The 24,247-nt window shown below is 38.0% G+C and overlaps 1 protein-coding gene across 1 annotated transcript in view; it reads right to left on the bottom strand.

The window, feature by feature from the left end:
• The window catches only part of HEPHL1 (hephaestin like 1), an 88,809-nt gene that overhangs the window by 6,960 nt on the left and 57,602 nt on the right, over positions 1-24,247 (bottom strand). The window contains exons 11-16 of the mRNA XM_043996385.1: positions 23,448-23,660; positions 17,708-17,921; positions 15,272-15,411; positions 10,593-10,733; positions 6,997-7,103; positions 1,230-1,452 (exon numbers count right to left, since the gene is read on the bottom strand). Coding sequence (XP_043852320.1) covers positions 1,230-1,452; positions 6,997-7,103; positions 10,593-10,733; positions 15,272-15,411; positions 17,708-17,921; positions 23,448-23,660 — 1,038 coding nt within the window. The remainder of the gene's footprint in view (positions 1-1,229; positions 1,453-6,996; positions 7,104-10,592; positions 10,734-15,271; positions 15,412-17,707; positions 17,922-23,447; positions 23,661-24,247) is intronic.

Raw genomic sequence — 24,247 nt, 5'->3', positions numbered from 1 at the left:
GTTTGTCCTTTGTTCTCAAAGAGAACCATGACATCGGGGTGATATCATGACTTGCTTGCACTGAATTGGATTTAACTGAGGGAGAGTTGTGCAAGGTCACCAATCTCAGTTTCTCCTCCAGAGCCATCTGGTTCCAGGGCAAGATATACATCAGGACAACTGGAGATGGCCCCATGTGTTTTTAAGGCAATTGGGGTTGTGACAGAGTCACATCGCTTGTAAAGTGTCTGAGGTGAGATTTGAACTCAGATACTCCCAACTTCCAGGCAAGTGCTCTATGTACTGCACCACCTAGCTGCCCCTGGTAACAACAGGTAGGAATTACAGGAAAGCAATTCTAATTTTAAAAAAGGAAAAATTTCCTAGCAATAAGAGCTGTCCAACAATGGCTGGTGTACACTGGAAGTCTTTCATCAGAATTTGTGGTTACTTATCAGGGATGGTGTAAAAGGGATTCATACTGCAGGGAGAGTTGAGCATTAGGTCTTCCCTTCCAACTCCCAGGTCTGTGACTCTAAATGCTGTGATAATTTTCTGTGCCCTGGAGAAAAACAAAATATACCTCCAGGAGAGGCCAGACAGGAGCTATTGCTAAAACTTAGATGGGTGTGCAAAGATACATGCCTTTGATAGTTTTAATTTTAAAAAATACTGCACAGTCTCTATCACATGTTAAGGATGTGTTGACATTCAGAAATAGAATACTGTAAGTTGAATCAGTGACTCAGTGATATGATTCGGCCAGCTCACCAAAGGCTAACTAAGACATTATGTTGAAAGAGTAATGGAGAACTTTCTTTAGCTGTCTTTTTGGAAAGAGGGGTAGTCGGCAAGATGAGGAAGAAAGTCACAGGATCTCAGAGTAAGAAGGGACTTTTTTGGTCATCTAGTCCAATCTATAGCTAAACAGGAATCCCTTTTATAATGTAACCAACAAGTGGTCATCTAGCGTTCTGTCTAAAGACGCCAAATGAGGGGGAAACTATTTCCTCTTAAGACAGCCTGTTCCCTTTAATAGACAACTCTCAACATGAGGAACTTTTTCTTGATTCTTCTATCCTTGATAATAATAAGTCTAAATCTATTTCTCTTCCATTTCTATCCATTGAGCCTAATTCTGCCTCCTGGGTTCAAAGTGAAATAAGACCAAGGACTCTCAGTAGTTAGAGATTCCAATGGCTATGTTTTTGATCTGACCTTTGCATGCCCTTGGCCCAGCCCTTACATACCATGCATTTTGTTGCTCTCCACAAAATCATCTGTGTGCTTAAATTTTCGGGGATCTTTGTTGAGATACTTTTTGATATTTTCATCCAGATACCAGGATTCATTTTCATTAAAAATCAAAAACAGAAGGGCAAATTCATAGTCAATATCACTTCTTAGTCCCTTTTCATTCAGCACTCCTTCTCTGCAAGTTATCAAAGCACCCGTTAAACCGCTATATGTGTCCTGGAAGGAAAAGAGGCAATAATTAAAGGTATATTTAAAAGTACCATTCAGCTCTTTAATAATTTGAGTAAAAGACTCTGGAAAATACATTAAGAGAAAAATTTTGATTATTTGAGATAACTATGTTAATAAACCATATCTCATAAAACCCAAATCCTGAAATGGAATTAGTGCAGAGATCATCTCATAATTTATTTTGTATCCCTGACTGTACCTAACACAGGTTAATTATCTGTTGGATGAACTTGCCCTAGATCCCAGAAGATAGAACTACATAGTTTGTTTTATCACTTTCATAAGACCTTTCTTATATAACTGAACTATAGCTTCAGTCTGTAGAGCCTAAATATTTACAATATGAGTCATCATTTATCTGAAATTGAAGTTGAGATAATTCTTAATTTCAGCTAAGATAGTAAATACTGAAACTTTCTTTTGAATCTGGCTTTAGTTTGATTTCTGGTCATAGTATATATTTCATGTTTGTGGTTATTTCACTTCATTACTTCAAAAGACCCATGATTCCATCAATGCAAGTATTTCCTCCACCCATACAGATTGCTACTCCTTCCTGAGTTACTCTGACTACAGAATTCATCACTGGGTGATCAGAATTCTGAGGGTGGGCTTCTCTAAACTTGGCTGATCATAGGGTGTCAGACGAGCAGTCTAAACAAGACATAAACTTGAACCTTTTTTGGGCTGGTAGGTCTTTCTAGGGCTTGGGCTCTGAAAGCAGCAAGCCAGAGTGGAAAGAGCACTGATTCTGGAGCCAGAAAACAGGATTGATCCCTCCTCTTCAGACTGCTACATGTGTACCTTTGGGCAAAACACTTTATCTGCACCTTTGTAGCCTCATCTATAAAACAAAAGGGATGGACTAGATAGTTTCTGAGGATCCTCCCAGCTGGCAGGGAGGAAGGGAAATCTATGATCCTTAGAGAAACCAGAGTTAATTCCATGTTACAATTTGCCATGAGAGGAGGACTTGAGTGGAGGCATGAACCGAGAAATGAACCAAATATAACCTCATTCTCTTAACATTGATTTAACCTTTACTTTATGAAACCACATCGACCTCTTCAGACATTTAATTGTTTTTTTTAATCTGGTGCTGGACTTGGAAACAGGAAGACCTGAGTTTTAATCCTGCTTTAGATGCTTACTAGCTATGTGAACTTGGGCAAGTCATTTAACCTCTCTAAGCCTCAGTTTCCTCATCTGTAAAATGGGGGTGATAATAATAGCACCTACCTCACAGAGTGATTATGAGGACCAAGTGAGATATTTGTAAAGCTCTTTGCAAACCTTAAAATACCATCTAAATATTGTTTATTATTATTATTACTAGAGCCTTTGCTTTATCCACCTCCTCAGCAGCCCTGTGTTTACATTAGTTCCTTCTCCAGGACCCTGCCCACAACCACCTTCCCCAACTCCCTTCCAGCCCGTTTTTATGTTTTGTCTTCCCCTATTAGAATGTAAGCTCCTTTAGAACAGATCATCTTGTTTTCCTTTATTTTTATCCTCCCTACTTATCCCAGTGCAGCTTAATGACTTCTAATCTATCAGTCAAATGAGAATAATACCTTTATTGCAAGGCTCAATATACACACATATATATACACATGTATATACATATATGTGTATGTGTATGTATATACACATATATATGTATAGGCATAAACATATATAAACATATATTTATAATGTAAAGTACTATATAAATATTATTATTATTACTTCTAAGTGAAATTAATCCCTTTTACTTTAAAAATGGTCCACATGGATGAAGTCTTCTCTCTTTTCTTTTTCCCCAAAGTATAACCCATACAAAGTTAGATATCCAAAGGGGGACAATAAAGCAATTTCATTTCTAAAATGTGTTTGATTGTGTCTAATTCAAATATCCCAAGGTTCCTCCTACAGCTGGTTTTAAATAAGAAATTAACATAGAAATTTCCAGAATGACATTTTGAAATTGACTTATATGTTCTGTGGTCTTTGTGATTGAGCCTGTAGTGAGAAAGTACAAGGAAGAGAAAATATGAGATAGCTAAGAAAATTCTTCCCACTTGAAGACATGTACAACTCTCAGGGATAGAGACTTCCAGTTCACCTTCATATTCCCAAAGAAGTCAAAGAAAAAGTTGACTAGGGAAAGATAGGAAACTCTTATGAAGGTAATACCATAGACGCAAAAGAAAAGCAACTAAGATGAGAAGGAAAAATGGGAATTGTCTGGAGAGTCCAATATGGTTTCATAGAGAACTTACCAAATAACTTAGATATTTTTTAAACAGATTTGTAGAAAAGATGGCAGCAAGAAAAAGCAATGGAGGATTAATGCAAAAGTGTGACAGAGTCCTATAAAAGTTATGTCAGGAAAGCTAATGTTGAGAATGAGCAGAAATTGGCAAGGAAAGCTAAGAACAATATACTAGATTTGGGGGTTTTGTTTATTCATTTGTTTTCGTCATATTGGGGAAAAGGGAGAATCAGAAAAGGGATCGGACTTTCTTCTTTTGGGGGGTGAGGCAGGGCCATGAGGGTTAAGTGACTTGTCCAAGGTCACACAGCTAGTAAGTGTCAAGTGTCTGAGGCTGGATTTGAGCACAAGTCCTCCTGAATCCAGGGCTGGTGCTTTCCCCACTGCACCACCTAGTTACCCTCAGGATTGGACTTTCTAAGGGCAGGTGAGATGATGATAATTAAAAACAGGAAGTTGACTCAAGTCTTTTATTTTTTTGCTTTTGTCTTCTGCCAAGGTATTTATATATATATGTGTGTGTGTGTATGTGTGTGTGTGTGTATGTATATGTATTTATGCATATATTTGTATTCCCTGATAAAAATGGAAGTTCCTTCATTTTTTTCTTCACATCCCCTGTGCCTACACAGTGCCTAGAATATAGGAGATGCTTAATAAGTGCTTGTTACTTGGTTGATGAATGGCCTGCTATTAACAATTGACTATCAACAATTGTGCTATGACAGTCTAAACAGCCAATGACATCTTGGGCTGAATTGAGAGTTGTCCTTAGCTTCCTGGAATATCGAAGTGACAGTCCCACTGGACTCTACCCTCATCAAGCCCTACCTGAGTATTATTACATATATTTCTGGGTACCACAATTTTTAAAAAGACATTAATAAGCTGGAGATGGTCCTTCAAGGTGGTAAAGGATATTGAATCTATCTTATAAGAGCTTTGGCTGAAGGAATTAGGGATGTTCAGCCTGCAAGAGATAAGACTTCTAGTGGGTATGATAGCTATCACCAAGTATTTGAAAGAATACTATATGGAGGAGAGATTAGACATGTTCTGTTTGGCCCTAAGGGACAGAACCAGGAAAAGTGGATAAAATTTAAACTTGCTATCAGGAAAAACTTTCTAATAATTAGCACATTCCAGAAGTAGGATGATGGGTTAAGACATCCTTGGATGTCTTCAAACAAAGGCTTGTTGACTACTTGTTGGCTATGGTATTAGGGATTTATTTTAGTATATGGGCTAGACAAAGTGTTTGTTGAAGTACCTTCTAACTATCAAATTCTGTGATATTGGTGTGACTATGGGCATATCATCTATCCTTAAAACCTCTGGCCTTTACAGGCAGCCATGTGACAAAGTGGATAGATTGCTGCACCTGGAGTCAGGAAGATATGAATTCTAAAACTGCCTCAGATACTCACTAGATCCTAAACACGTCATTTAACCTCTCAGCCAGTTTCCTTATCTGTAAAATGGGGGGGGGGGCTATAATAATACTTATCTCAAGGGCTTATTGTGAGGATTAAATGAGACCACATGTATGGTGCTTTTTGAACCATGAAGCATGAAATAAATGCTAGCCACTTATATTTTTAAAATAATGGGATTGGACTTTGATGACTCTTTCCTGGAAAGTCCCTTCCAACTATGATCTTATGGCCTGACAAGGCTTGCTTTCCATAAGAATAGTCTTTGAAAATGCAAGGTCATGGGGCAACTAGATGGTGCAGTGGATAGAGCACCAGCCCTGGAATCAGGAGGACCTGAGTTCAAATTAAGTCTAAGACATCTGCTAGCTATGGGATCTTGGGCAAATCACTTACTCCCAATTTCCTCAAAAAAAGAGAAAGAAAATACAAAGGCATGTTCATTTCAGAGGGTGGAGCTTAATCAGAAGAAAAAACGATTAATTCAAAGCACATGTGCTCTTGACAGTGACTCAGTGGGGTCATTTCTGTAGAGGAAGAGCCGTATATCTTCTAAAGATGAGCATATTTTCAACAATTATTTAACAAAATTAGTATGATTGAGATAGCATCTCAAAGTAAGAATTCTAAGTTATTAACAACTATATGATGGATTTCTTCAACTCACTGGTATTAAGAGAAATAGAAATCAAATCATGCCTGAGGTTTCATCTCATACTCAGCAAATTGGTAAAGATGACAAAATATAGGAAACAATCAATGCTTGATGGGTTGTGGAAAGATAGGCACACTAGTACACTGTTCATGGAGTTGTAAATTGATCTAACCATTCTGGAAAGCCATTTAAAACTATGCTTTAAAAAGTGACTAAAATGTTTATACCCTTTGAGATCCTATGGCAAAGAATATGCCCTAAAGAGGTGAATGTAAGGTCTCATTTATATGAAAATGTTTATAATAGCACTTTTTGTAGTAGTAAAGAACTAGAAACAGAGCACATGTCCATAGATATGGGAATGGTTAAACAAATTGTGGCAAATGAATGTAATGGAATATTATTCTGGAATGGAATGGAATAAGGAACTATGACTATGAAGAGGTATGAAGATGCACACAAACTTCTGAGAAACAAAGTAAAAAATCATAAAAATGGTACATATAATGAGTACAGCAACATAAATGAAAGAAAAATGGCAAAAAATAAGTGAAAATTTGAAATTATAATGACTAAGAAGGGCTAGTAGACTATACTCCCTCCCTTCTTTTCAGGGGAAGGTAGAGTGTCAATGAGTGTGGAACACCACATATACTTGGTCCTAGAACTGATTTTGGTATTGAATGGCATTTTCCCCCATCATTTAAAATGTTTTATTATAAAGAATGACTTTCTTGGAGAGGGAGAGTCAGGGACATGTAGGGAAATGAAGGTGATAAAGGTATCAAAAATTAAAATCAAAAATTAGAATGGCAATGATTGATATATGGATGACAGCTTTTGTGGAGGCTGAATTTCTCTTAGTTGTACAATGACTGACTAAAGACACACCATTCTGAGTCTAACCAGCAGCACTTACCAACCATTTAAGTAGCACAAAATTTCAGCAACAACTTTATATTTATTTCAGTTTCTCTCTATATTATTTTTGATACTTACTCCAAGAAGTCCCAAACTTGAGGGCTTAATTATTAGCTTTTCTTTTTTTCCTTCTTCAATATTTTGCACTAGGAATGACATACACCTTCACCTTGTACCTGTCATTACTGTTTGAAGGATCAAGTTAAAGGTATATTTTTAACTTTACTGCTATGTATATGAATGTCATAGTTGCTTCTCCATGTTACCTTTATAAAATTTGCTGTTGAGTAGTAGGCCCAAGGGATACAATTTGGGTCAGAGGGGCCTGGCCCTGACCTTTTAGGGATATTCCACTGGTATGTTTTTACTTCTCCTGCAACAAATAAAAATAAATAGAAAGGCTTTATTAATATTAGCCACTTATGCAAAGTATGGCCTGTGGCTCTTCAAGGTGCTGATCCATAGTTGTCCTCGACTGGCGGAAGCCCACCTACCTACCCAAAGTATCCAAAGCCACTTACCTGAAGTATCCAAACATGTAATTGTACATATTAGTCTCCCATTGGGTCATGCTTTTTAATTGTGGACATAACTGTCAGGTCCTTATTATCCACATTTTGATTCTTTACTTTGTGGAGTTTTCATGGCAAAGTTTCAATCTCATTCAGACTTGTCCCACAACAATAGATCACAGCTCTGGGACATATTTCTCCTTTTGTTCACCCCCCCCCAAATATCTTTTTTCAAGAAAATCATTGATACATGGCTGTCATTGACTGTCATAAGAAAGGTACTGATATGACTGTTAAGTCATATATGGTCAAGGAATTAAAACTCATTTTATTAGACTAGATTACATTTTATTAGGATGGTAAATATGCTACAAAATACATGTTTTGAGGCCAAAGAGAGATTCTTTTGAAATAACTTTTGTTTCACATTATTTGGGGGGGGGGCAGGGCAATTGGGGTTAGGTGACTTGCCCAGGGTCACACAGCTAGAAAGTGTCAAGTATCTGATGCTGGCTTTGAACTCAGGTCTTCCTGAATCCAGGGCCAGTGCTTTACCCACTGCGCCACCTAGCTGCCCCTTTGTTTCACATTCTTGTCATGTCTCTGATCGACTAGTGGAAACCATGTAGAATTGAGTATGTTTGCAATAAAATAAGTAATTCTTTTCAAATATCAAGATGATACATGGTATACTGGGGAAAAAATGCTGGACCAGAATTCAGAAGATCGAGGTTGATAACCAACCTCTGCCACTAGTAACTGCGTGACTCTGACAAGTCACTTAACCTCACTGATCCTCAGTTTCCTAATTTATTGACTGAGGTTAATAATATTTGAACTCTCAAAAAGTTGCTCTGAGAGGAGCAACTAGATGGCACAGTGGATAGAGCACTGGCCCTGGATTCAGGAGGACCTAAGTTCAAATCCAGTCTCAGGCATTTGACACTCACTGGCTGTGTGACCCTAGGCAAGTCACTTAACCCCAATTGCCTCATCAAAAAAAAAAAAGTTGCTCTGAGGATCAAATACACTAGAAGTAATGTTCACATAAAGTGTTAAATCAGTATCATTTTGTATATATTTATCTTTCCTAGCTAGAGCATAGATAAAAATATTTAACCCAAACTTAAAATTTCAGGATGAACCACCTGAGCCCCATTCCCACCTTTTTCAATAGACATGATTTCATGGGTGACTCAAACTTCTGGTAAGGAAACTTACTTTATCAGTTCAGGTCAGCAATTGTACTGCAATTTGTGGTTTTAGAGATTTGCCTGGGTAAAAGGCAAGGTTCAAGAGATTAAGTGACTTTCCTAGAATCATTCAACCAGTATATGTCAGAGTTAGGACTTGAACACAGGGTTTTTTGACTCTGGCTGGTTCTCCATCTATGCCACGCTGTCTCTTTGTTAACTGCATAATAATGAGCTTTCCTGTTTTCCTATAAAATGTGCAATTGTTTGGGTGTATAGCAGAGAGGGAGAAGAGTGGCAATGTGTAGGAACTAATTTCTCACCTCTGAATTTAGTCTTATATTTATTGTTTTCAACATTTTTGCTCATTCTTACCCTCCCTATCCTGCCCTACAAGTCTACTTCCCCATTACTGTAGTTTCTAGGTCACTTCCACCTCTAGAATTCTTGCAGTCCCAATCCTTGCAGATTATCCTTGAGCCATAGCTATATTGATAAGCTCTATAAAGAAAAGACTGGTTCTCCAGATTCTCATATATCCCTCCAGCATCACTGTAAGAGAGGGATTGACCCCATAAAATGATGCAATAGAGAAGCCTATAAGCAGAAGGACAAGAAATCTTGTCCATATTCCACTACTGCATTCAACTAGTCTGGAACCCTGCCCAGTGCAGTTCTAAGAGACTCACTCAGGGGAAGGTGCAATAATTTAAACCAGAATTGTCAAACATGTGGCTCACAAGGGCACATGGCCTATAATACTCTATGTGTTCCCCAAACAAGATTTAAAATGTAATTGGGGGGCAGCTAGGTGGCGCAGTGGATAGAGCACTGGCCCTGGAGTCAGGAGTACCTGAATTCAAATCCGGCCTCAGACACTAAACACTTACTAGCTGTGTGACCCTGGGCAAGTCACTTAACCCCAATTACCTCACTAAAAAAAATATATATATATATATAATTGGGAAATATTTAGCAAAATAAATACAAATACAATATAACATAGACAAGTTAATTTGTAGTTTTCTAAATCAATGTGTGACCTGTAGGGATCCTTGTGTGTAGTTCAGTGTGACACCTCTAATCTAAAGCATTGTTACCACCAAAAACTAAGGGATATGAGTGAAGGAAGAGTTATTGCCTATTCCACCACTTACTCTCCTGATGCCCTTGTGAAAGGCCACTGTTTACTTTGTCCAGCACTACATTGCAATTCTCTTTGCTCTCCCTACTTCCTAAATAAATCCTACCCATTCTTTAAGCATCCTTTCAAGACCTTCCTCTTCCATGAAGAGACAATATAATGGCAGTAGGAAAAACACTAGCATTGGGAGGAAAAGACCTCATTCTGCCACTTATTATCTGTATGACCTTGGGTAAGTCACTTAACCTACATGGGCCTCTGTTTTGTCACCTGTAAAATTAGAGGGTTGGACTCAAGAGACCATAGCTCTAAATTTATCATCCTGTGGCCTTGAGATTCTATGCTCCTTGCTGTGATTCTTACTAACTTCGTGACCTTCACCAATTCACTAGGCCCTGCTGGATCTCAGTTTCCTCATCCGGAAAATGGGAAGGATTGTATTGATTGGGATCTCTAAGGCACCTCCCAGCTCTAGACCTATGGAGATGATGTAATCAAGGATTCCCCAACTATCCAGCCCTCACTCATTTCCCACTTAACTCCTACATCTCGTCAGCATTTTTCCATAGCATAAGATTCAGTGCATGATTTTGCTGCCTTGAATGGTTATTTGTTGTTGTTGTTGTTGTTGTTGTTGTTTTGCTGGGGTTTTTGTGAGGCAATTGGGGTTAAGTGACTTGCCCAGGAACACACAGCTAGTGAGTGTCAAGTGTCTGAGGCTGGATTTGAACACAGGTCCTCCTGACTCCAGGGCTAGTGCACCACCTAGCTGCCCCTTGAATGGTTATTTGAATGTTTCCTGGTTGTTATCTATGATTCTCCAGCCAAATTGGAAGCTTCTTGATAAAGCCTGAACTGGACATATAGGAGGAACTCAGTAAATACTTGCCGATTGATTGATTCATTAGTTATCTTATATCGAGATTAATTATTGAACCCTTAGATGATGCACAAGAGGATGCTGAGCCTGGCACGGCCTCTACACTGTCATTAGAACTCAAGTTGAGCCTTACCTGGCATTGTGATTGGCACTGAAAATCTTTCCCCAGTATTCACATCTTCCACACCATGGGCTGATATGGAGTAGGGTCTGGTGGCTTTGTTCTTAAATATGATGAGGACAGTATCACCGACCTCTGCACGGATCAATGGGCCTAAGGTAAAACAATAGAACCATGAAGATTTTTACTACTGCTCTTTTCTTTTTTTTTTTTTTTTTTGCTGGGCAATGGGGGTTAAGTGACTTGCCCAGGGTCACACAGCTAGTAAGTGTTAAGTGTCTGAGGCTGGATTTGAACTCAGGTACTCCTGAATCCAGGGCCAGCGCTTTAACCACTGCGCCATCTAGCTGCCCCCACTACTGCTCTTTTCAATATTCACGTCCTTAGCATTTAGGAAAGGGTTAACAAAGCAACATTGGAAACAAAGTCACGGAACCTTCAACATTAGATTCATTCCCTGAAACTTGAGTGTTGCTTCTCAATGAACTTCAACAGCACCACCCGGTACTGTTGAGTGGGTTTTGTCTGTCCCCACTAACAAGATGAAGCCTAGTACAAATTGTTTTAATTTCTCAGCGACTTAGAATCTCCATCTCTAAAAGGCACCTACTCTTCCTGGCTCACAAACTTGTTGTAAATGTCCAGTGAGATAATTTATGTGAAAATTCTTTGAAAAGAATAAAAGGAGGATTCAAACGAGAAGCAGTATGATACAAGGGGAAATAGATAGATTTAGAGTTAAAGTCCCTCGGTTCAAGTTCCAGCTCTGACATTTGCTACTTACGTGATAATAGGCAGGGCACTTACCTCTCTGGGCCTCAAGATCCTCAGGTGTAAAATGAGGGGATTTGACTAGATGGTCTTTGAGGTAACATCCAACTCTAAGTCTATCCTCTCAAATATTCAAGTGGATCTATGATCAATCTCATCTATTCAAGAGTTTCCTCCAATAATGCAAACCCCAGCCTGGGCACATCTGCCCATGTTGTGAGACTTTCACCCATGTTCTCCCAAAAGTTTAATTCATTCAATGCTTTGGAGGACTTCTTTGATTTCTCCTGATATCTTGAGGGTACTAATAGAGCCTGGTCATCTGACTGTCATCCCTTGATCATTCTGTATAATCAGCCCACTTTTTTTCCCGATCATGCTAGTTGTATGACCCTGGGCAAGTCAATTAACCTCTGATTGCCTCAGTTTCCTCAGCTGCAAAATGGGGATAATAATAGCACCTATACTGCAGGGTTGTGCTATGGGTCAAATGAGATCATAATTGTAAGGTGTTTAGCACAGTTCCTGATACATAGTAAGTGCTATATAAATGTTAGCTGCTATATTGTTATTATGTTGTTCTTTGATGATATCCTTTACTCTTTGGAGATCTTCATTGGTTATATTTGCAGCCTTGCTTATATCAGCTATACTGGACTCCATGCGCTCTGCAGGATACTCATCTTAGCTCTTCAACAGTGGAGATCTTCCAGGTCTTGTTGACTAAAGCTGAGTGGTACAGTGGATAGGGTATTAGGGTCTTGAGTCAGGAAGACCTGAGTTCAAATTCAGCCTCAGACACTTACTAGCTCTGTGACCCTAGGCAAGTCATTTAACCTCTGTCTGCCTCAGTTTCTCAATTATAAAATGGGAGTCATAAAAACACCTACCTCTTAGGGTTGTTGTGAGGATCAAATGAGGTAATATTTGTAAAGGGCTTAGGACATAGTTGGTGCTTAATAAGCTTCTTTCTTTCCTAAAGCTTGTCATATTCCTTTTGCTCTTTGTTGCATAAATAGTTGGTGACCTTCTCTTGATATCCAATTCTCACTTATATGGGAACTACATGATATCATTGAAAGAGTGGGGAAGCTGGAGTTAGAAGATACCTGCTTTCAAATCCTTCTCTGATCCTTTCTAGGTATGTGACTAAGAACTGGTTAGCAAACCTCCCTAAACATCAGTTTTCTCATCTGTAAAATGGGAACAGTGGTAATCTGTAGTAATTGCTTCATAAGTCTAGTGAGAGCATCAATTGAAAGAATGTATTCACAGTGCTTTGCAAACCTTAAAATACCATGTAAATGTTCACTATTGTTTGTAACTATAGCTTGGAACATTTTTGTCAACCAGATCACTGACCTATCACAGAAATAAATTTTTTTCACTGTAGTAGTGAGTTTTGAAGAAAATTAATTCCATATTAATTTCTCTGAAAAGTGTCTATTTTCATCATAAAGTTGTTGAATTCAATACTTCATATTGTTGTTAAAAGAAATTTAGATATTCTACATCTATAGGTACATGTGTGTATTGTGTACATATGTATTTGTGTGTGCATATACATCTGTGTGTGTATGCACACATATATACATATATAAGCACCAAAAACATATATAAATACAAACCATCAAATAATTTAGAAATACAAACTCTTATATGCCTAGCTTCACTGGGCAAGAGCAAAATGCCTTGGATCATGAGGGTTTATTTGCTCTGTAAGGGTGTGGATTTACTGAAGGTGTGTCTATTCTGCCCTTTGTGCCAACTTTAGAAGTGAAACTCTTGCCTTTAGCTTTTGAAAATGAATAGCAGCAAGTCAACTGCAATCATACAATTTTAATTCTCTCCCCATCCCTTGAAGCCCAACTTAAATGCCACCTCCCTGACAAAGTATTCTTTGATCTTCACTACTCATGCCAGTTTGTAATAACTTTTCCCCTCAGACCTTATAACATTAGTATGTAATATTGTATATTATTGCTGTGTTGATATCTTATACCTTCCATAAGGGTAAAAGTTAATATCTTTTCTAAATATTTATTATGCCTATATTATTGTACTTTGCCACTTTAAGTACTAAGACTTTCAGTCAGACACTAATACACTATTGGTGGAATTGTGAACTGATCCAAATATTTTGGAGAGCAATTTAGAATTATGTCCAAAGAATTATAAAACTGTGTATACCTTTTAACCCAATAATACCATCATTAGATCTGTTTCCCAAGGTGACCAAGGAAAAAGGAAAAGCATCTTTATGTCCTAAAATATTTATAGCAGCTCTCTTTGTGGAGGCAAATAATTGAAAACTATGGGAATACCCATCAATTGTGGAATTGTTGAATAAGCTGTGGTAAGTGATTGTGATGGAATGCTACAAATACAAAAAGAAAAAGAAAGGAATAAAGAAAGAAAAAGAAAGGAATAAAGAAAGGAGGGTAGAATGGAGAGAAAGAGGAAGGGAGGGAGGGAGGGAGGGAAGAGAGAATGAGAAAGAAAGAAAAGATAAAAGGAAGGAAGAAAGATTTTAAGCCCTAACATGCTAGTGAAATGTGAGTTATTACTATTATTGTTGTCATTAACAGTAAAAATAAAATAATAAAAAAGTTTGTTGTGTGAATGCATACTTCCAAGGTTGTTTGGTTTAACCATGGTAGAATCTGTCTGTTCTGTGATACGATGTATACTATCTAAAACCATTATATTTGTAGTACATATTGGACTATAAATATTAATTGAAATATGCCTTCAAAATTTAATATCCCTCAAGAAAGTCAAAGATCCTAGATCTTCCAAAGGTCATCTAGTTCAGTGCCCTTTCTTCAGGCTCTCTGCTTATCAACCAGTTCCACTGATTTCAGATTAAATAAATTTAAGATGGAGAAATGGGAAACAACTGTCTAAACAAGAAGTCAGATATTTCCAGGAGGCATAAAAGTCTGGAATACTATCTAACCAGAATTTTGGCACTTTACCCTACTCTCCCCAGATATTAATCTTTCTTCCTTCTACAAAAGCTATTATTACAGTTATTACCAGATTAGGTCCTTCTAGGACCTTAGAGATATTGTACATACTCTGATTTTCCTCCTCTGTAATTATTATTGTTGTTGTTATTATAAAGGAAAAAAATCATTCTTCTTTTGTTCATCTTCATCTTGTTCGTTCTTCATCTTGCTCAATGAAGGTACAAATGATGTGGGAACAAGTTCTCCTGATCCTATTCTCTTATATTCAATGTCTACACAGATGAATAAATCAAATTACTTTCTCTATTATATTACTGTTGGTGGTGGTGGTGATGATAATGATGATGTATTATCAGCTCACATTTATATAGTATTTTAAGGTTTACATGGTGTTTTCCTCACAGCAGCCCTGTGAGGGATGTATAACAAGATGATTGTGACCATGTTTTAGATGAGAAAACAGTGGTTTAGGAAGGTTCATTGATATAGTGACTGGGTTTTTAGAGGGGCTATATAATTTTGGAAAGGCAGCTTTATGATAATTAATGTCATTAGGATTACTCTGTAAATAAACTCATGTATCTGTGCTATACCTGGCACTAATTTTATAAAAATAAATAACTACTTTCATCTAGGCAATTTTTCATATAAACTTGGTACCCATCAATCCTTTAACAAAAAATAATCACAGAATATCAGAGTTGGAAGTAATTTCCCATAGGTGATCAGTTCAACCTGCACCTCATCAGGAACTTCTCAATGGAAAGATACTAAGAAACTCTACTGTCAATGCAAGTTTTCTCTACGGTAAAAGAATCAACCCTTTTGGAAGAATTCAGATTATATTTTCTTCCTTTCCCTTCAAAGTCACAAAGCTAAAAGGAAACAAGGATGGGTATACAGAGGGAACAGACAGTAAGTTGGTACGGGATTGTACTTTCCACTTACCCAGGATTTCCAAATGCTGTTCCCGAGGGGAACGGGCTTTGATCTCCACAAACTCTGCATTGGTGTACTCCCTATAAACCACCTTCTTGTATTGAGAGCCAATCCAGTTTTCAGTACGATTCATAAATATGTCCCCATGTCTACAAATGAGAAACACAAAAATTAAAGATGTCCCCAATTATATTATTGTTGTTGTTGTTCATCCTTTGTTCTCAAAGAGGACCAGTGTGATGTCTTCACTTGAGCATTAATTGGATTTAAGTGAAGCAGTTTCACAAAGTCATTAGCCTTACTTTCTCCTCCAGAATTATTGAAGCTCTGTGGCAAGACAAAAGTCAAGACGACTGGTGATTGGCTGGGATGAGAACATTAAAATGAGAGCAACTGAGGAAGGGTTTCTAGTTACCATGATGATAGCACTCTGGTTTTCTCTACCTGTTCTCATGTACTTGTTTTGTTTTGTTTTGGGGGGCGGGGATACCCTGATCCTATGAACACATACACATTTACAGCAGGCATTCATATCAATTCTCTAGTAACCCCTCAAAAAGACTGGCTCTGAAATCTGCCAACATTTAAATCTACAGACTATCTCATTTTGTCCTTGTTTCTACACTATGGTTTGTTTTCTAGTCGTTTCTTGTGTGTAAATATTATCTCCCAAGTTAGACTGTAAACACTTTCTTGAAAGAAGATTTCTCTTTTTACCTCTGAGAGTATGTAACATAATGTTGGGCATTCTTGAGATAAATGTTTGTTAAATGAATTGATGTTAATTTCACCATCTTTCAAAATCATTGTCAAAGAAATTCCTACCTTGAGGTAAGTCCTTTCCAACTCTGAGATTCTATGATTGTGTGAAATACTTGTAGAATGAAACAAAGCATGAATAGATGGCTTGCTCCAAAAGATAAATCATACTAATGAAAATGGTTTTGTTATTAAGGGGGGGAAAGGATAACATTTCTTAAGAAGTGAACTTTTTTTTCATGGAAATATTTTTAGTTCAGATAAGAAAAAAATAGAACCATACCTCGCTGAGTTCTCCTCTTGTATCAGAACCAGTTAAAATCATGTACTAGCAACACCAGCTCAAGAAGGGAAAACTACTTGGTGAATTAATGAGTTGATGAACTAATTAATTTTTATCTTTGAAACCTATCTTTTAAGTTTTATGCTTTCCCAATTTTAAAGGATGATTCCCCTATTTATCCATAAGGTGGCACTGTTGTACTTGCCCTCCTCAGTAAACATGCAGCCGGTAGGTCTGGAAGAGTCCTGACCTCAGAGCTTGAAGAGCTGTTGAAGGTCATCCAGCTCAACCTGCAAGGGAGCTCAACCTTCTATGATATCATCCAGTCTCCATGGCCAAAGAGAAGTCAAAAATGAAAATGAACTGAACTTTATTTCCAGAATAGGCGCATTTGCCATAAACCACCTTAATGTACTGAGAGCTATATATTTATAGAAGTGGGTGTATATATATATATATATATATATATATATATATATATATATATATATATATATATATATATATATATATATATATATATATATATATATATATATATATATATAAAGAGTACGTGTATATAAGAGTTATCCAGGAAGGCGTGTTTACGTGAATGTGTTTCAATAAGCAAGCATTTATTAAGTGTTTACGATGTGCCAGGTATATGCTAGGTGCAAGGGACACAAAGACAAAAATGAAATTGTCCCTGCCTTCAAGGAACTTATGTTCCATTGGAAGAAACTACATGTCGAGTGAGAGATGTATATATGTAAAATAAATTAATAATAAATGTAAGGTAATTTCACGAGGATTTGTTAATAGATTGTGTCTGGGATATGTGTGTATATATACATACATAGTTATATTTATACACATACACACACAAATATAAACACTGGTCCCCAGTCTTCTTTCTAATTCCATCCCCATCCAAGCCAGAACCAGTCCTCCAAAGTCACTCCCAGCCCACTTCCTGTTGAATTCAGTTCGCTTTCACTTACCTTTCCCCTCCCCTAAATCTATATCCAAGCTTCCTGAGGGTTCCGTCCTTTGTTTCACCTTTCATCTAAAGTATTACACAGTCTCAAGACATTCATTCACTGTGAACTCTGCCTTTCTTAGCATTCAGTCTTTCATCTTTCCATGCCAACTCAAGGGGGACCTTTCACAGAGAGACACTGACCACCATCCAAAAACGCTAGTACTAGGCGTGCCCACAAAGAAAAATGGGCTCAAATGAGGGCTTTCTAGTTCCCTTTCAGTGATAGAAATGGGCAATTCTCATACACAGTAAAAGTCCTTCTCAAAATCCCACTCTAAAACCTGTAAAATCAATGCATCTTTGGGTTTCTATCTTTTAACAAATTTTAGCAAATGTTCCTATCAGTCACATGACCACTCATTGGATTAGTCTTTGATACCTTTCTCCTCCTGCATCCAAGTGCTGTTTTTCAGTCTCCCAATTTTTGTTAGGTGCATAATCCCATTCTACCTCTTCAGCAGCAATGTAGAAGGTCCTTATCATCCCATAGGGCTTCTCCAACACTTCCATGTTGCCACAGCCACTGACTTCATACATTTGTTTCATACCTCTTGCAAAGTGATCCATTGTGCTACAAAATACCTTAAAAATGCCTGAAAGAGAAATTGTTTGGGATTTGTGCAAGTGGTTGCTTGACTTTGTCTTCAAGAAATCTAAATATTTGTCTCCAAATCAAACTTAACCAATCTGAAATTATCTAATTCAGCCAAAAAATGTTTTCCAGTATGGAATTCATTTATGATGAAAAAAATATTTTGTGACCATAAAGCAATTTATGTCTTTTCTCCTGTTAGTATTTAATGAATATATGTTATTTTGTGTCATTGATAGAATATTACTCTATTGGATCATTTTACCATGGTATCTCACTTCTAAGTCTTTGAAAATCATGTGTTTTCCCCTAAAGGCAAATGCATTATTTTACACAACCTACAGCCAAAGGAAAGTTTTCGTTATTGAGGCCATGAACACATTATGACAGAACTAGATGAGTTATAAAGGTTAACAACCAGTTGTTTTATATCTGATATCAAAAAACTTAAGTGATTTTAAATTTTATACTAATGATTATCATTAATCATCACCATTACTATTTTGCTAAATTAGCTCAATGTTTTGGCAATTTCTAAAACACATGCTCATCAAATGCCATCAGATAATATAAAACCCAATGAGAATTTCTACAGGGATCCAAACTGGAGAATGGAGAAGTACTTAGATTGACATTACAGTTATTTTTTCCCCTAGCAAAGACTTGCCCCCAAAATGAACTGCTCAGTGAACCTTCCATTACCCATCTTTGGATTCTGAACAACTGTGGAGAGGGAAATTTCAAGTTATCTTCTTTGCCTCAGTCTAGATGTGCAATACTTTGCTTAGCAGAGTGAAATAGAAGCTGACACTATGCAAACACTTTCAAGATAAGCAACTTTTGTTGGTATTACTCTCTAACCAATCAACTCCGTGTAATGCTTGGATGCTTCCTTGCCCCAAAAGGTGCATGCATGATGAAGGTGTTTCTGGGGATACGGAGCAGGAGAGAGGCCCTTATGCAACCTTTTTTGGTGGGACTAGAAATTCCTACAAATTTAGGAACTGAAAGTAATCTAGTGGGACTGGTATGCAATGATCTTTTCAAAGGATAAAAAGGAAATAGTTGAGGTGGATTAAAAAAAAAAACCTAGCCTATTTTAACTACTCTCTTGGCATTCTTTCTTGTTTTTCAGAGAATGAGGGATAGGGATTGATGAAATGAACAATTTCCAAATGTCAAGAATCATGTCTGGTATAAACACTGTAAAATGTCATTAAGAAAGCTTTGAAAACTTTAAAAAGCTTTCCAAAAATTGAAATCAAATGAAATGGAATGAGCTGCCATAAAACATAGTGAATTCCCTGTCATTGAAGATTTTAAAGGAAAGGCTAGGAGACCCCTTAGAATTGTAGCTTTTGAGTTGGAAGGAGTCTTATGGGCCATTTAGTCCAACCTCCCCCCCGCCCCCGATTTTTTTAGATAAGAAAACTGAGGGCTGGGGCAGCTGGGTGGTGCGGTGGATAGAGCGCCGGCCCTGGAGTCAGGAGTACCTGAGTTCGGGTCCGGCCTCAGACACTTGACACTTGCTGGCTGTGTGACCCTGGGCAAGTCACTTAACCCCAATTGCCTCACTAAAAAAAAAAAAAAAAAAAGAAAGAAAGAAAGAAAAAAGAAAACTGAGGGCTAGAGAAGTTAAATAATATGCTCAAGATGATACAGATAGTAAATGGCAAAGCACTGATATTATAAATGGGATTTATGTATCAGACAGGGCATTAAATGCCATCACCTTTAAGGTCCCTTCCAAGTCTGAGAGTCTGTGATACTATGGTTTTAAGAGATCCAGGAATCTTATTTAAGACATTAAGAATCGAATTAGGACCTAAAATGAATTCTACAAATCTTATAAAAATATTTGTCATTATGAAATTCTAAAATTTCCATGTTGCAAGGGATCTCATTGGTCATTTAGCCCAATCTATAGCTGATCAGAAATCCCTTCTATTGAATTCCAAACAAGTGGGCAATCAGTCCTCTCTTGGTGACCTCTGGTGATAAGAAACTCACAACTGTCAATTCAACCCATTTTTTGGTCAATTCAGCAGCTAGGTGGAACAACAGAAAGAGCACTGGGCCTGAAAATCAGGAATAACTGAATTCAAATCCAGCCTCAAACACTATATATGACCCTGGGCAAGTCACTTAACTTTTACTTGCCTCAGTTTCTTCATGTGTAAAATGGGGATGATAATAATAGCATCTGTCTCCCAAGGTTATTGTGAAGATCAAATAAAAAAATAATTGTATAGTGCTTAGCCCAGTGCCTGGTGCTATATAAATGTTAGTTACTGTTGTTCTTATTATCGATTCTAATTGAGAGGAAGTTTTTCTCTATACCAAACTGAACTGTATCTCTACAACTTTCTCCCATTGTTCCTAATTTCTGTAGTGGGCCCTAATTCTGGGGCCAAACAGAACAAGAATCAGTGGGCTCACAGTAGCTAGCTACCCCAGGGAATGACACTTTTACAGGGCTCCCTCCCCCAACCCCAGCCTTCAGTCCAGAAGAGTGAAATTTGAGGAAATAGCTTTGTGTTGGGGGCTGCCCTCTGGTTTGGAAGTCACAACTGATCTTCTAGTCTACCAGAGATAGGTTAAAAACTAAGACTGCTTACTAGGCAAAGATTACGGAGCTCCTAGTCTCAGTCAGTTCTCAGGCAAAGATTTTGTAGCTCAAGCCTCAGGTGTGTATTGCTGACAACGTCTTCACTGACGATACTGAGAGGCCTCTAAACAGCGATTCAGTGTTTGGGGCAAAGAAGCAAAATGTGCATTAATAAATTTGACACAGCAGGCAAAGACTCCTTTTGAAAGGCAGACTGATTTCTGGACACAATGTAGGTTCAGTGTTTAGAAGATGAGAAATTTGCTCTTCGGTGTTTCTGTCAGTGCTGAACCCCCGCAGCACTTACTGCTGCTACTCTGATTGATTGTGTATGTGTTTTAAAGGCAGGGACCCTGCTTTACATCTCTTTGTATCCTCAGCATTCACCACTGTGCTAGTATATGTTCATTGTTTTGGAGAATGATGGAATTGAAAGTATGACACAAAAGAAACATCTACTCCAATCCAATAAGTATTCATTTTGTGCATTCATTTCAGTTGTGTCTGATTCTTTGTGACCCCATTTTGGGTTTTCTTAGCAAAGATACTGGTGTGGTTTGCCATTTCCTCATCCAGATCATTTTTACAGATAAGGATACTGATGCAAACAGGGTTAAGTGAGGTGATGAGTCTTCCAGCAGACTATCCACAGAGCTATATGCTCAGTGTACATAGCTATGTGCAATTCAGGACAGCCATGTGGTATAGTGGATAGAGCACTGGGCCTGGAGTCAAGAAGACTCATCTTTCTGAGTTTAAATCTGGCCTCAGACCCTTACAAACTGTGTGACCTTAGGTAAGTCACTTAACCCTGTTTTCCTCAGTTTTTTCATCTGTAAAATGAGCTGGAGAAGAGAATGGTAAACCACTCCAATATCTTTGGCAAGAAAATTCTAAATGGGGTCATGAAGAATCAGACACGACTGAAATGACTGGACAACAACATGTGCAACGTATGGTTGTAGGCACTGGAGATAGACAAAGATAAAACAATTCCTGTCTTCAAGGTACTTACATTCTGTTGGAGGTTATACATATAAACAGATAACTATAACTATAACCACATATATATATATGATATTTTGAGAAAAGAAGGGTTACAACTAGTGGGTGGTAGTGGTGGTGGAGGGGGATCAGAGAAGGCTTCCCAGAGGAGGCAGCACCTGAGCCTTGAAGGAAGCTAAGGATTCTAAGAATTGGACTTAAGGAATGCATTCCAAGCAAAGGAGCCAGCCTGTACTAAGGCATGACAGGGAGAGGTAGGATGCTAAAATCAAGAAAGCCAGTTTGTTTGGAATGTAGATTGAACGAAGGGAAATAATGGGACAAAAACCTAGAAAAGTTAGACTGGAGCTAGATGGGGAAAGTCTTTGTGGGTCATGTTGAGGAGTTGCTTTTTCATCCCAGAGAGAGCTGCTGAAGGTTACAGAGAGGGATGTGGTCAGGTAGACTTGTGCATTAGAAGATTACCCTGCCAGTTGTGCAGGGTGTGGACTGCAGAGGAGAAATACAGAAAGCTGGAGATCCAATAAGGAGGTCACTGCAAGACTCCAGGTGAATGGTGTAAGAAGGGCCAGGCTTACATTTATGGGATGGGAAGAAAGGAAGTAATGCAAGGTATGTTGTGGAAACAATTTCTAAAATGCAGCAACTGACCAGATAGGGTGGTGGGGAAGGGGATGGGGATTAAAAGTTGAAGATGACTCCAAGATTGAAGACCTGGGTGACAGGAAGGTATGGTGATGCCTTCAACAGAAATAGGACAGTTTGGGTGGAGAGTGGGCTTTTAGGGGAAGGAGAAGGTAGTGAGTTCCATTTTGTACATGTTGAGTTTGAGATGTCTACAGGACACCCAGTTTGAGATGTACAACAGACAGCTGGTAATGTGGTCCTGAATCTCAAAGAGAGATTAGAGCTGGATATCTATCTATCTAAAGGCAGACAAATAAAAATGTATGTGTACGCAAATATATGTGTATGTGTATGCATATATACATACATATATGTACACATTTGTGTGTGTTTATATATTTGTGTGTATATATACATATATATGTCATCTGCACAGAGGCAATAAGAGGAACCCAGGTAATATTACGATCTTATCAAGAGATGGTATAGAAAGGGTAACGAAGAGAGTGAAGGACAAAGCAGTGAGGGAAATACGGTTAGGGGGTGGGCCATGGATTATAATCTTGTAAAGGAGACTAAGAAGGAGAAGTCAGACCCATAGGAGAGCAGGAGACAGCAATGGTACAAAAACCCAGGAAGGAGATCCAGGAGGAAGAGTTGGTCAGTAATGTCTAATGCAACAGAAAGATTTTTAAAATTCTGTACATACATATATGTGTGTATAGGTATATATGTATAGGTATATATGCCACATATACATACATATATACACATGTGAGTAGGTTTTACCTTTCTGTTGCATTGGACATCACTGAACAACTCTTCCTCCCGGATCTCCTTTCTGAGTTTTTGTATGCGTGTATGTATACCTATGCATATATATATATATATATACATACACACATGTGTGTATATGTATATGTACATGCATACATGCATACATACGAAATGTGTCTTTTCTGGGAATTGGGTTGCATCGTTTTCTTTCTTTTTTTTTTTTTACGGGGCTATGGGGGATTAAGTGACTTGCCCATGGTCACACAGCCAGTAAGTGTCAAGTGTCTGAGGCCGGATTTGAACTCAGGTACTCCTGAATCCAGGGCTGGTGCTTTATCCACTGTGCCACCTAGATGCCCCTGGGTTGCATCATTTTCAAGACTTTTATGGCTAGATATGGTTTCAGAGGATTTTCCAGTAACATGCAAGGAAGTCATTCTTATACAGAGAACCCCATAGAGATATAGAATCTAAGAATCTGACCAAGTAAGACAGAACACACAAATTTACCTGCACGGTCTGGCTGCATAAATGCTGTTGTGGCCATATGTGGAAATAGAGCCAGAGTATCCCTGTGAGTCCCTCTCAGATGAACAGTATTCCCTGGAAAGTAAACTCCATGCATATCTGTGTCAGTACCCATTCCAATCAAATGCCAGGAAACTTTATCACCTTTGCACATATCCAGGCCTGGCTGATTGCCAAACATGTAACCATTTACAGCTAAATAAAAGAAAAAGAAGACAAGTGGTTAGAGACCGTGCTGATATTATGGATGCTGATAAAACACTGGGGCATAATCTTAGTGAAAGATATTGACTTATATTGAGTAGGAAGATTTGCATTAAATATCACTGATAAAAGTTCAGTATAGGGGGGGCAGCTAGGTGGCGCAGTGGATAAAGCACCAGCCTTGGATTCAGGAGGACCCAAGTTCAAATCTGACTTCAGACACTTGACATTTACTAACTGCATGACTCTGAGCAAGTCACTTAACCCTCATTGTCCCACAAAAAAAAAAGTTCACTATCAAAGGTATTTAAGAAATCTATAAAATAGATAAAGCCAAGAGCTATTCACTAACAGAAATGAGGTCAAAGAATCTGAAGAGTTTTTTGGTTTTTGTTTTTTTTTAGGGCAATGAGAGTTAAGTGACTTGCCCAGGGTCAAACAGCTAGTAAGCATCAAGTGTCTGAGGTTGGATTTGAACTCAGGTCCTCCTGAATCCAGGGCTGGTGCTTTATCCACTGCACCACCTAGCTGCCCCCTGAAGAGTTTTAAAAAGAAAAATTGCAAACTATATACAACCA

The sequence above is a fragment of the Dromiciops gliroides genome, chromosome 3, assembly GCF_019393635.1.
Source record: "Dromiciops gliroides isolate mDroGli1 chromosome 3, mDroGli1.pri, whole genome shotgun sequence".
NCBI lineage: Eukaryota > Metazoa > Chordata > Mammalia > Microbiotheria > Microbiotheriidae > Dromiciops > Dromiciops gliroides.
Note: the sequence above shows the minus strand (reverse complement) of the source record. Positions and strands in the feature narration are given on the sequence as shown.